The sequence below is a fragment of the Tachysurus fulvidraco genome, chromosome 17 (assembly GCF_022655615.1).
Source record: "Tachysurus fulvidraco isolate hzauxx_2018 chromosome 17, HZAU_PFXX_2.0, whole genome shotgun sequence".
NCBI classification, from domain to species: Eukaryota; Metazoa; Chordata; class Actinopteri; order Siluriformes; family Bagridae; genus Tachysurus; species Tachysurus fulvidraco.
In genome coordinates this window covers 17,599,664-17,612,745 of record NC_062534.1, presented here as the reverse complement: position 1 = coordinate 17,612,745, position 13,082 = coordinate 17,599,664, and the positions used below count along the sequence as shown (strand labels likewise).

General features: G+C 34.8%; 1 protein-coding gene across 1 annotated transcript; it reads right to left on the bottom strand.

The window, feature by feature from the left end:
• Positions 1-4,715: 4,715 nt before the first annotated feature.
• slc25a48 (solute carrier family 25 member 48) lies at positions 4,716-12,589 on the bottom strand. Its single transcript, XM_027136158.2, has 7 exons — positions 12,394-12,589; positions 10,391-10,434; positions 10,137-10,208; positions 9,704-9,956; positions 9,173-9,460; positions 8,865-8,998; positions 4,716-6,587 (listed from the first exon to the last, which is right to left on the bottom strand). Exons 1-7 carry the CDS (start codon positions 12,437-12,439, stop codon positions 6,483-6,485), a joined length of 942 nt encoding a protein of 313 aa, XP_026991959.2. The 5' UTR covers positions 12,440-12,589; the 3' UTR covers positions 4,716-6,482.
• Between the last annotated feature and the right edge of the window lie 493 nt (positions 12,590-13,082).

Genomic DNA, 13,082 nt, shown 5'->3' with positions numbered 1-13,082 from the left:
GACAGTCTTTTTTTTTATTTTTATGCAATGTTAATGTGACATTGTGTTAAACTAGGCCTTTTGTACAATTTAGTTTTCTTCTCCATTCTCCATTTATGCTTATATCAATAAACTCCAAGTTCCAACCAACCATGGTAAGGTAGTGTCTCTTCTTGCCCAGCACTTATGCTGTCTTTTCTTGTAACAACATTTTCTGCCTATTCAAATGTTGTTTTTTGAGGTGATCACTGGAGGAAGAATCTGAAGTTTTACATTTCTGTTTATATTTATAGAATTTAGCAGACGCCCTTTTCCAGACTTACAGAAGTGCTTTGAAGTCTTTAACAATGAATACATCCTGATACTGGCCTACTAGGCCACAGACTAAAAACACCATCAGACTAAAAATGTTCTTTTCTTTTCAGTGTTAATTTATTTAAGTACTTTAGAAAGAGTCTATGTTAATAATTTATAGTATTGAATATGTCTGCAATATCTGCCACTATGTCACTTCATGACTGCATACATAGTTTGCAGTTTTATTTTAAGTTTAATTTTTGCACTATGTCTGGGTAGGAGTACTGTATAAGGTAGCATAAGAATTTCATTGCTTAAAGCACTCTTTATTCACATGAGAATAAACATGAAACCTGAGGTAGATCTTTAGGTCATTTATTTCAAGACTAAGCTGTTTGGGCATCTAGGAAGTTCATTTCACCACCTTGGTGCCAAAACAGAGAATAGTCTTGAAATGGGTTCAGAGGGATGTAAGAGCCTAGTGGTTAAGGCATTGGACTTCTGTCTGAAAGGTTATGAGTTTGAATCCCAGGCCCACCAATCTACCACTGGTGGGCCCCTGAGCAAGGTCCTTAACCCTTAATTACCCTTAAATTGGAATAAAATATGACACTGGATAAAAATGACAGAAATGTATAATGTAATGAATGTGTTTCTAGTGTGAGGATCAGATGGAGTGTGGCGCAGCACACAGTGTGACAAGTGCTTTGAGGTTTGTGGGTGAAGGTCTGTTTTTGGCTTTGTAGGCAAGCATCAGTGTTTTAAATCTGTTGATGGCAGCTATAGAAAGCTAGTGGAGAGAGCGTATAAATTTAGTAGTGTTGCAGAACTTCAGAAAGTTGCAAACAATCCGTGCAGCTGCATTGTGGATCAGTTGCAGAGTTTGCATGATGCTCAGAGGCAGGAGTGAGTTGCTGTAGTCCAGTCTCGAAATAACAAGGCATTGAACAAGCACCTGATTGAACTTTGTGGACAATGTTTCAAAACAACTAGATTCTGCTTTCTATACAGCTGTTTCATTAACACATACTGTATAGTGTACATTCATGCAATAAACAAAAATATACGCAGTAAGATTAAAACAACATACTTGATGGGAATAAGGGGTTCTGAGCTTCTACAGGTGTGTACTGTACCTTATCTGAAAACGGATATTTTGAGGAGATTCTAAATACTATTACTTTTCACTAACACCAATGACTTTGGCTGCCATGTCATATATTCACACCTGTGCTGAAGGACACATCAGCACCGAATTACTGTTCTTTGCTACTGGCACCATCAATCAACAGCTTAGCATTACATGTGTTCAGTAACTTTAGTTTGTTTATAAGAGGGGTTTTACAGGTTTTAGGTGATGCTGTGAAGGTGCAGCACTCATCTTTCATTATCTCTCCTATTCATCAGAGCCAAACAAACACTGCTGACAGCTGTTCAGTCTGTGCTGTGGGCATAGGCAGGGTAGAATATTATGGAGCTTAGAAGTTGACATAAATGTTTGAATATACAGTATTTGGATTAAATACATCACATGAAACTAAATTCTTTTTATATATTAAACATGACAGTTTAAACTAGCTAGGGGAAAAATATCCTTTAAAAATATATATAAATACAATCTCAATCTCAAACATTAAAATATCCATTATTTTCAATTCTGATATTTTATTTTGAAATGTGGTCCAAAAAAGTACATTTATAAATTACACCACATAAAAAGAATATATGCAAATATGCAATGTAAGCTCTTTTATGTAGTTTTTTAGTGTTATAGCATTATCACTAATATTATTATAACATATATAAAACATGTTCCTAATGTTTTGGTCCACTGTATGTCTAATTTACTTTGAGATTCTTTAAAAATAGTAACTTGCATGCTGACACCATAACACACTATATAATGTAATGTAAGCCAATATTTTTAAACCTTGGATTATTAAATGAAGTGTATAACGTCATTGGACATAATATATGTTATAATCTAAAAAGCAACAATGCATTCCTAAAGCTAGAATCATATTGTTTCATTACAGACTCACTCCTGTATTTCTCCGGTATAATATTCTTCAGATTTACTGTGGTCTTTTTTTTGCTTGTGTTTTAGTTTAATTTATTATCTGTAATTAGTTAAATGTTATCAGTTATGGATTATAATCTTTAATCACAGATAACCTTTTAAACAAACAATAGAATGTATAAACTTTGTATATTGATAATGATTTATGATGCTGTAACAATAGAACAATGAGGATTGAGATTATAATATTATGATTATATAATTAGAGCCACAATGAGCTCTAGATCATGAAAAGTTATTATAGTGAAAAGTTATTACTGTGAATTTTAAATAAGCTTGGATATTCTGAGACCTTTTATGTTAGAATAGCATTAAAGAACCATAAAACCAAAATAGCATTTATTAAGTGAAAAAAAATTGTAATACAAAAAATAACTATTGGAAAGTCGAAACCGTCCTGAACTACCATATTGCAAATGTCAGCTTTTTGTTATGTTAAGAGAAATCATGTCAGAACATTTTCACAATCGGTGTGAAATTACAATGTGAAAAGCAATCAGAAACATTTTAGGGAAAAAAATAGGAAAAATAAAAAAGTTACAAGAATCTGAATGCATAAGTGTGCACATACTTTTATAACTGGGGGTGTGACTGTGTTCAGGATGAACAAATCATGTTCAAAACCTCCGACATTTAAACTGAATCCAGAATCCTGAAGCAGTGAGGTGATCTGGAGCAGGCCGTACACAGAAGACACTTTGATGGATCTTCAGGGTTTTTGCAAGAAAGAATGGAAAAATATTATAATATCAAGATGGAGAAATCAAGTTCTGATGTGATTGATCTTGGTTTCAGTTTAGTGTATCCATTTGACAGCTTGCACATTTGATATACTACAGTACTTATGAATAGCAAGAAGCCCAATCACTTGCTACTAGCATTCCACAGTTTTCTGTAATAAATCCTGCTGCCCAGAAGACTAAATCTATCTGAAAGCATTTACATCAGAGTGATCTATTGACCGTAACATATGGACAGCTTTTTTATGACTTTGCAGCTCACTGAACGATAGATTCAATAGATCAGTTATATAATTGCAATCTTTTATTCATTATGGTCTCATTCATTATGGTCTCAGGATTTTTACAATCCCGCCTGGAAACAGAATTAAAATGATTTACACTTTATATAAAATAGATTTTTTTTATGTTTAATATCATATGTGAAATACAGTGAGGAGACATGGTGTGCTGCTCTACCTGAACCCACAACTCAATGCAATTGATTTATCCTAAGAAAAGCTTAGTGGTCCAAAGGGAAAACATATGTCTTGTTTAGACAGATTAATGTCCAGTTTGCTTGTGACAGTGAAGAAAAAACATCTGTCCTGTGTTTCATCTCAAAGGCTATTGGCATAGCCATTTATTTTTATCCAGGATTCGAAAAGCATCACATCATAATAATTATAGCAAATATAGCAATTCAAAATTATAGCATTCTGCAATGATCTTTGTGTTGCTTTTAGGACTCTCATACTATTACAATAAGCACAGAGATGTGCATGTAAAAGGGGGCCAACATACCATAAATACCATAGTTTCATTTTATTGCCACACCTCAGTTTTTAGGATATATGACAACTAAATTCCACACGTTATTTAAACTAATTTATTTTCATTTTTGGTTTATGTCACTGCTACAAAATAATGTCCAGGCAATCTGTTCTACATTCAAGTCAGTTTAGTAAAGAGGAATCCCCAGGTAATGCAGAGGCTGGTTATTATGTTTCTCTTGGCTCATGTTTGCTTTTTGTAGGTAGGTGCACTCAGGGGATTTATATACCAGCCAGGAGCAGCAGCTGGCATACGAACCTTCCCTGTCCCTACAATAAAAGAGCAATAAAACCTTATTCATGACATCCACGGACACGCTGAGGTAACTCAATCACATTGTCTCTGCAGAGAAACAGTCACTTATGCACAATGAATTAGAGCACGTGGACTGCAAGTGCTGTTACTCAAGCATTAATGTCATTAAAAATGCAATTGCAACCAAATTTAGTTTAATGTATTGTTTCGGTAATGGAACTGGAATGTTTGGATCAGAAAAAATCTTAAATAAGATTTTTTTTGCAAATGTGTTTTTTTTTCACTACAGGCCAACTACATGAAGGTGTTTTTTTTTTTTGCTTTATTCTTTTATATTTAAAGCTACAGTAGTTACAGTATAACTGTTTGGTTGATGATGTCTTTTCCTTTTTAAAGGAACCGAGCCAAGCATTGCCTGGCTGACAGAGTTGAGGAGGACAATAATCCATCTATGTTAGGAATGAGGATGCATTTATGTGGCTCAGGAGGTTTCAAGCCCCTAGATTTCACTTTAATCCTGTGAAAGAAATCAATGTCCAAAGACCCTTCTCTCATTTTCTTACTGTAGGCTTTTATTGGATATTTAACTGTACATAATAATAAATACTTTTTAACAAAAATAATTACATTTTACCAGTTCTAAAGCATTTCAGAGGATTCAAATACATACATGTACTTTGTGCTCCTACTACTATTGCGATTTTATAAAGTAGTTTCAATCCTTTTCCATATGATTATTGATCGTATGCTATTTATCTTGCTCAGTCATATAAAGATTATTTGGATTCATTTTGCTCAGAATCAACAGTGATGAGTAACTGAATCAAGATCTCTTATACACTGGTTGTAAACAGGGTTATCTAGAAGATATTTTATGACCTGCCAGCAATACCTTCATCTATAAAAACACTGCAATCTGTTGCCACATAACCACTTTTCAGAATATTCAGGTTTTAGTTCACTAGCATCTGTATGGTTTAATGCATTCTATTTAATGATATAAACAATAAAAGAAAAACATTAAAAGTGCACTGTAAATACCACCAAACACACTTTACACAAGTAACCACTATTCCACTGATCCACTATTATCCAATATGTTCTACTTAATATCCTAAATATGCATGTAAAGCTACCTGAAGATCTTAAGGAAAGATATCACTGACATATTGAGTGCATGTTGGTCAATAATAAGATATCCTTTTATAGAATAACACAAGTTCTTTTAAAAATTTCATTACATTAAATCTTTGTTCTATATTAAAAAAAAGACAACTGTTGTCGTTCCTGATATTTTAAATTAAAAGCCACAACAGTGAGTACAGGTTGTCTAACAATACCTTAAGCTTAACACAGAAAAATGGGTTATACAATTAAGTAATTAAAAAAAGCAAGTGAAGGGTGACTGTTATTAAATACGACACACAACTCACAGCACAGATTATTATACAATATCTCCACCTAGTGGAAACATCACATCAGTTTTATATTCATTCTCTCCAATAGTTTACATCAGTACAATAATTATAATAAAATAAAAATACATTAAAATTGCTTTTGAATTATGCACAGTAAGCCACAGGGTTGTTGGGGGATGCAGGATGAACACAGACTTCAGGGAAAATACCTCAGGTATCTGCTAACATAATTATTTAAATAAGCTCAGTGTCCATGGGGTTAGACCCCTTTTAACATATGTATTATATATATCATTTTTGCCATTTAAACCTATAACTAATATAAGTAATGTGTATCCATCTAGCTAGCTAAAGTAGCTAACAAAAAGTGCTGACTTGATTAGGTCTGTGGGTTTTTAGAGGGTTGTTTAAGCTACATTTTAGTGCAGCTGTTTCTGCACTAAAGAGTTAAGACACTAACCCACAGTCAAATGTTGCTGGATCTTGATAAACATATACTATTACTTACTTAGATCAATGCCACTGATTCAACTGTATATTTTATAGAATCGTGTTTGTTAAATTTGCTACTTTACATGATTGCATTATAACCTCATTTTGATGATATGGTAAAATGAAAATAAAATAATCATGCAAATATGGCATTTTAAAACACTAAATTACTGCCCAACATATTATGTTTAGAGAAAGCATGTCAATAAAAGAAAAAAATGACTAAATATACATATATTAAAATGCTTTTATAAAAAGTTTGAGATTTTTAAAATCATATGCAATTCATAGCCTTCATTTTTCTTAATATAAGAAGTAAAAACACAGTTGAACCTTAAAAACCATTAAACAACTTTAAACATGTTCCATGTTAAAAATGTTGATGTTAGGTGTAACTTTAGACACTTATCACAGGCTTCGGAAATACTTAAGAGATAATTCATAACCCAGAAACATTGTAGCACTCATTGGAAATCCTCTGACGGCACTCACAGATGCACCACGGAAGAAGACCTAAATTAGAGATTAAAAGGAGGAATATTACAGACATGACCATGAATACATTTGTCCTAGATGACACAGTACAATCTACAATAGAGTATATAACAACTGGAATACGATAATTCTACTCCAGCAATAAAACTAAAGCGGTCATTCGATAATTCATAAAAATTTACAAGTTATGCTATTACAAGTAGGCCAAGGTTAAAGCATATTATTATGGTAAAATCAAGAATGTTTGAAAGGAGTTAGTACAAGTTACTACAGCAACAACAACAGACTAGTCAGCAACAATAACACACTATGTTTTTTGTAATTACAATGCTTGAATCTTCAGTCATTGTTCAATTCACTACCTGTGTGCCTCTACTGATAAAAATCTTCATGCATATGTTTAAAAATAACTTGAGCACCTACTACTTGCTTGTACCTGGTGGGCTGAATCAAGCATCAGGCTAGAAGCTCTAAAGGAACTATAATAGTTTTTAAAATGGGTAATGCTTTGAACTATGATTTTTACCTGAGTAACTTCAATGGGCAGTTAGAGTCATGTGGTGATGTCAATCATCTATCATTTCCTTTCATTTTCTTTGCTCAAAACGTGCCCAGGCTCAAGTGTGGTTGGCACAATCCACCCTGCCAGACCCATATAAATCAACCCTGTGAAACCTTCTATATGTGCCAAGGATTAATTTCACACTGCCCAAAAGCCCTTGAGAAACGACGACAGATCTCAGAAACAACACAATTAAACAGCCCACTATCCTTAAATCACCACAGTTTTCTAGGTAACCGCACAAGTTAGCCTCAAACAGACAGTGTCACACTCAATCTCTTAACTAAATCGTCAACTTTGTTTCTACCTTTAAGATGATATAGCATCCACTAACAATATTCAAGTGAAAAACACAATGTATATGTATCTGTGGTATATGTGTGTACACCATTTAACCAGTGCTTTGTTAAAGCACTTTTGCTTGCAATAGAGCAATCAAGAACAGAGCCTACCAAGTACCAACTAAGCAGTCTCAATTTGGCAACTTTATTCCATGTCTTTACCATAACTTTATTCTTCTTGGCCAAAATACTCCAGAGCTATTGAACTGTAGGAGGATTTCCAGTGTACATCCCTCTGTTAGTTATCCCACAGCTTTTGGATATGATTTAGCTCTGGATGGGCCATTCCAAAATGTTGAAATTTTTCTTCATCTAAAGCCATTCATTTGTTGAACTGAATATTGTTCTAAGGATTAAGGTGCTAAGGATGTTGGCCTACTAGTCATAAGGTTGTGAGTTTAAATCCCAGGACTACAAAGCTGCCACTGCTAAGCCCTGAGGCAGGGCCCTTAAATTTCACCTCTTCAGAAGTATACGAACAATCTTGTACGTTTCACTATCTAGAATTCTGTGGTTTCATAGAATAGAGAATAACCAGTAGGCTAGGTGAAATATTTTTTGGTCTTTTGCCTAGTCACGCAAAGAATGTGAAGAAAACAAGAGACAAACTAGCAAGTTGTCACGGGTAAGGAGTGAATAATAATCCTGATACATTCTGACAATGAGATCCCATATACGCATGTTACGCTGTGCAGAACATGACTTCAGAAGTCTGATAAAACCAAGAAGATGTCAAGAAAATTCTACAAACTCAGCTGATCATAATGTTCTTTTAATCAAAAACACTTTGTAAGTGATCTGATAATTATATTGTGTGATATCTTTTGCAAATGGGTTTAAAGTGATTGATCAATTACTGACCAGTTCCTTTGAGGGGAGAACCGTATGCCTTGGCTATAACTGTACCTTGCTTTGCTTGAATTCCAATCACACACTTAACCAGATTACCAATGTATTGATCTCACAACAAGTTCGTTCCATGATAGGAACCTGCTGACTGTTCCTTCACAGTGTGTAACTTGCAACACTCTTTTGACTGGAGGAACCCCTTTCTAAACATGTCATCAGTATAGCCTACAAACTTAGGTAGGATGTGACTTGCATCTCTTTCTCATGGACAGTACTTATTTCTGGCATAATCAGATATCAACCAAGCATGACATTTAATAGGGATGAAATAAACTATAGGTACATGTATCTAACTATAGGATTAACTCCAGAATTGCCTGTCTTTTAAAGCAAAAATCTACATTGTACAAATACTGTGTAATACAGTCAATTTACACATTAAAATTGACATAAATAAAAAATAAGGTATACAATAAAAGGTGGTATTCCAGTGAACCCCTAATCCACACAGTACAATATGAAACTAGAATCTAATATACTCACATGTATTCCCTCTGTCTTGTAACTTTGTATGATGCAGTGAACAATTCCTCTATATTTCCTGTGGTGCATTGTGTCAGCTTGCATTCGACTCTTAACTACATCAGCTGGTGTTGCTGTGACCCAGGAGATAGATCCTGTGGAACAAGACACATGAGAGATGTGAGACCTATGCTTGATTGAGAAGCAGCTAAACGTCCTTTTTTTGTTGACCCATAATTTCCCATACCATTGGCTGTTTCTATGATTGCTTACTGATTGTTCATGAAGTTTTCAGAGTATGTCTACAATGACACCATGGTGTTATTTACCTGCTAACCCACCAGCAAGCCATATGGAGCAGGGATGAGGGGAGCTGTTACTGTTAGGGTTCATCCAGCCACAGAAGAGTGTGTATGGGATAAAGTAAAGGGCATAACCGGGCACATCACGGAGTATCATGGCCCCTGCACCTCTGTAGAGCCCTTGGATTCCCTCAGTCTGCAGGATGCTGCTGATGCAGTGAAGAGGCCCTCTGTATACTGTACACACTGTACGCTGATTCTGAAGCCCCACTGATCGAAGAGGGACACTGCCATTGCCAGCAAGTGTGAAGTTTTCTGTTAACATATTTTAGTTTGACCCTTGAGACATGTTGTCCGAGTACAAAAATAGGTCATGTCTCCATTCTGCTAACTTTGCAGTCCTAAACAGTGATTACAATGGTAGCTAATCTGCTTGCACTGCATCCAATTTTAACAACTACATTTGCACGGTACATGCACAATATTTTATTGACTTGGAAATGGCCGACACTAGAAAGAGCATAGCATCACTCTTTCTTGTTTCAATTTCAGACTTACGTGCAAGGATTGGTTGAGTTTGCATTTGTAGTCTGATTTTGACCAGGTCCACTGGGGCCCCAAGGCTCACTGATACTAGGCCTGTAATCATACTGGCCACAGTAAGGTCAATCATATCGCACGGGTGCCTTCTGTCACCATACCGAAGATCACTGATAAATCTTTGAGCATTGCTGAAGAAGCCAAACACCACTGAGTTATACACTGTGATGCTTGCTAGTGGGAAGGACAAGCCTTTGAAAAAGCCAGTAATCTGGAAGTAAAACATAAGGTCACTGGTTTTCATTTTAGACCTGTTAAGAAAAACATATCCTTCTGGAACTTTAGAAATAAATAACTTATTTTGAGACGAACAAGGAGAAAACATAAATTGTATTTTGTCAATTTTCTTGGCAGATATCCATAAAAATGAGGAAAGTTTAACATCACTTACAGTTTCTTTTTTGTATATGGTTACAATACAGTGGAAGGCATTCTTGTAGCCTTTTCCAGCTTGTAATCGTGTCTGTTAAATGAAGATTGTATGAATAAATTTTAACAACGAATAGTGAGTTTTAGAAAAAATTTTCCAAAAACAAAAAAAAAAATGTGAACACAAGGGTGGGAGAAAGCTTCAAATCACAGTTATTGTCTTTTACAGCTACTGTTTTAAACATATAGTTATTCTTTTTGTATATTTTGATATACCTTCACAGTGTCAAGTGGATGTCCTACAATCACACTGGAGGCACCTGGTGAAAAATAAAAATGTTTCATTAGCCTATTTTAAAAGGGAGCAAACAGGCTGCTGGAGAGGATGAGCTATTCAGCTTTGTAGGTTCTTGTCCAGCCTGAGCGCTGTTGAATGAATAACACTTTGTTCACTCTGTTGAATACCATACATTGTGTACTTCAGGCATAATATTGCAGCCCCATGCGATAGATTGTCGTAAAGTAAACATGCAAGTTGGCACTTTGTAAAAGGATGGATTTAGGGTACAGCTGATTCAAAACAACTTGCAGTGCTAGTTGCATTAAGCATCCACTTTGCATTTTAAATAGGTCTTATTAAACAACAGTTAAGATGCAACTTCTGCCCACTTTTCTGGGGAGAAAATCAAAGTTCACAGGCAGGTCACTAACCAAAGTGGGGCATGTTGTAACAGACATTATTTAGTAGTTTTCACCTACACTAGAATGTACGTAATAAGTAATGAGAATAATTCCTGTATTTAATGGTTGCTATACCATCACTGTCTGAAAAGCAATCACACTTAAATTCAAACATCTTTGGAAGACATTAAAGGAAATTATTTAACCATAGCAAAACTAAGGTTTCACACAGACTTTAATTTTCATTTTTCATTTGAAACATTAGAATCATTTTAATCAATAATGTCTAAGCTGTAATTCTACATAGCCTGCAGGGTTTGTCAGGTCCAAATCTCAGTTGTTCACAGGTGTTAGAACGTTCTCTGGTATTCAAATAAATGTGTAGTTAATAATCCGTGCAGTTAGCCATGCAAATATTTCTCTTTGTAATGATTATATTTACTGCAGCAAGAAAAGCAGCAAGAAAAACAGACAGCGGTGTACCTGCTGCTGTCAACAAAATAAGTCAATAAGATAACTTTAGCATGTGACACATAGCTGTCATGTGACACTCTATAGATTTAGCAGACTGAAGGAAAGAAATAATTGCTTAGGAGTAAGGGGTTATAAATAGGGGGTTAACAGAACCCCTCTGTTAGGTACTCCCATCCTCAGGACATTTTCAGAGAACATCAGGAGGTAGTTAGCCTCAGGGTACTTAGCCAGTACTTTTAAACAGCCTCTGCCATGTACTATGTGTCCAAAGGAGGTGGGTAAAACAGTGAAAGGATCATGCATACACAAACTAATCCATAGACAGCCTTCACTCACAGATAATTAAGCAATATGCAAGCAAGTAAGTAAATAGAAAAAAAAAACATTGTTGTTTCATGTTTTGATAAGTTATTTATTTTTAAACAATTTATTAATTTTAAAGTTAATAAATATATTTCCTGACATGATATCTTTAGCTTATTTGATGTTTTTAATGAACAGATTATATTGTTAGAGTGGGGTTTTTAGATGTCATATGAACATGTTACAATGTTGTTACTTTTCCACATTTACACTTGTTTATGAGTAAATAATGAAAAAAAAATAAGTATATGTTTTAATCATAAAAAACCCATATCTTTCTACCAGGTATATTTAACAACCAACTAATGTGAAAGAAAGAAAAATGCTTTTTAACCATTAATAATTTAAAAAGTAGTATTATTATTACTATTCTTCTTCTTCTTATATAATAATAATAATAATAATAATAATAATAATAATAATAATAATAATAATAATAATAATAATAATAATAGAAGTTCCAGACATTTTACTTTAATGCATTCGAGACGCTGTTGTGTTTTATTTTAGAATTAAACAACAGTTTGCACATTAAATCAGTGACAATGTGAGTTTCAGTAAACTGGTTCAGTGCACAGATTCCCAGCCTGCGTGTTATCGACTCTTCCTAAGATGTTTATTTGACTTTAAACCGCACTCCTAGACCTACTTTTCCCTATATGTTACCACACTTCTCAAAGCAAACAAACAGGTCTGCTTATATTTAATTCCCAAAGCAGCTACCAGACATCCATCTGAACTTTTCCTTCTAACCGACTTACCTCCTATCCATCCTGCTAAAAAATCATCCAGCTGAAACAAACTCATCCTGCTCGTTTATTTTTTCAGACACTAAAAAAGGGTCTTTTTTTCTAAGAGTCTCCGCCGAACTGCAGGGAGCATTTTAGATCACCGGCTTTTTATTGAGCACAGCGAATGCACAACAGAACTTACAGCAAAAACAAATTTCCATTCGATCTGTGCGTTCTAGGGGGCGCGGCTTTTTTTTTCCTCTTTTTTTTTTGGAAGCACTGCTCACTGCACCGATAGTCACTGCCTGGACAAAAAAAAAAGTGTCCCACACTCTAATGTCTTTAGACTGCCTTTTATTTATACTTATAACTATTTATTTCCGTCCAGAGATGCATTTATACCTTCTACAGGAAATTCCAAAGATTCTCAGTGGGGTTAAGGTCTGGACTCTATGGGCAAAAATGATGTTCAATGCTCCCTGAACCACTTCCACAATGGATCCTGCCATTGTCATCTTAGAATATTCCAGTTGATAGAATAACCTGCTCATTTATTATATTCAGGTAGTCAGATTATTTCATTTTGCACATTATGTTGCTAATTTAACCCCAAACAACTGCAGCAAACCCATTACCACCACGTTCTTGTACAGTAGGCACTAGGCATGATGGGTGCAACACTATCTGCCATCTCTTCTTACCCTGATGTGCCCATCACT

Bases quoted from the DNA above. Each gene is read 5' to 3' on its own strand.
- slc25a48 (XM_027136158.2), bottom strand. From the start codon at position 12,439: ATGAGTTTGTTTCAGCTGGATGATTTTTTAGCAGGATGGATAGGAG. The intron at 10,209-10,390 runs GTATATCAAAAT...TTCATTTAACAG, and splicing joins ATCCACTTGACACTGTGAAG to ACACGATTACAAGCTGGAAA. The intron at 8,999-9,172 runs GTAAATAACACC...CTTGTTCCACAG, and splicing joins GCTTGCTGGTGGGTTAGCAG to GATCTATCTCCTGGGTCACA.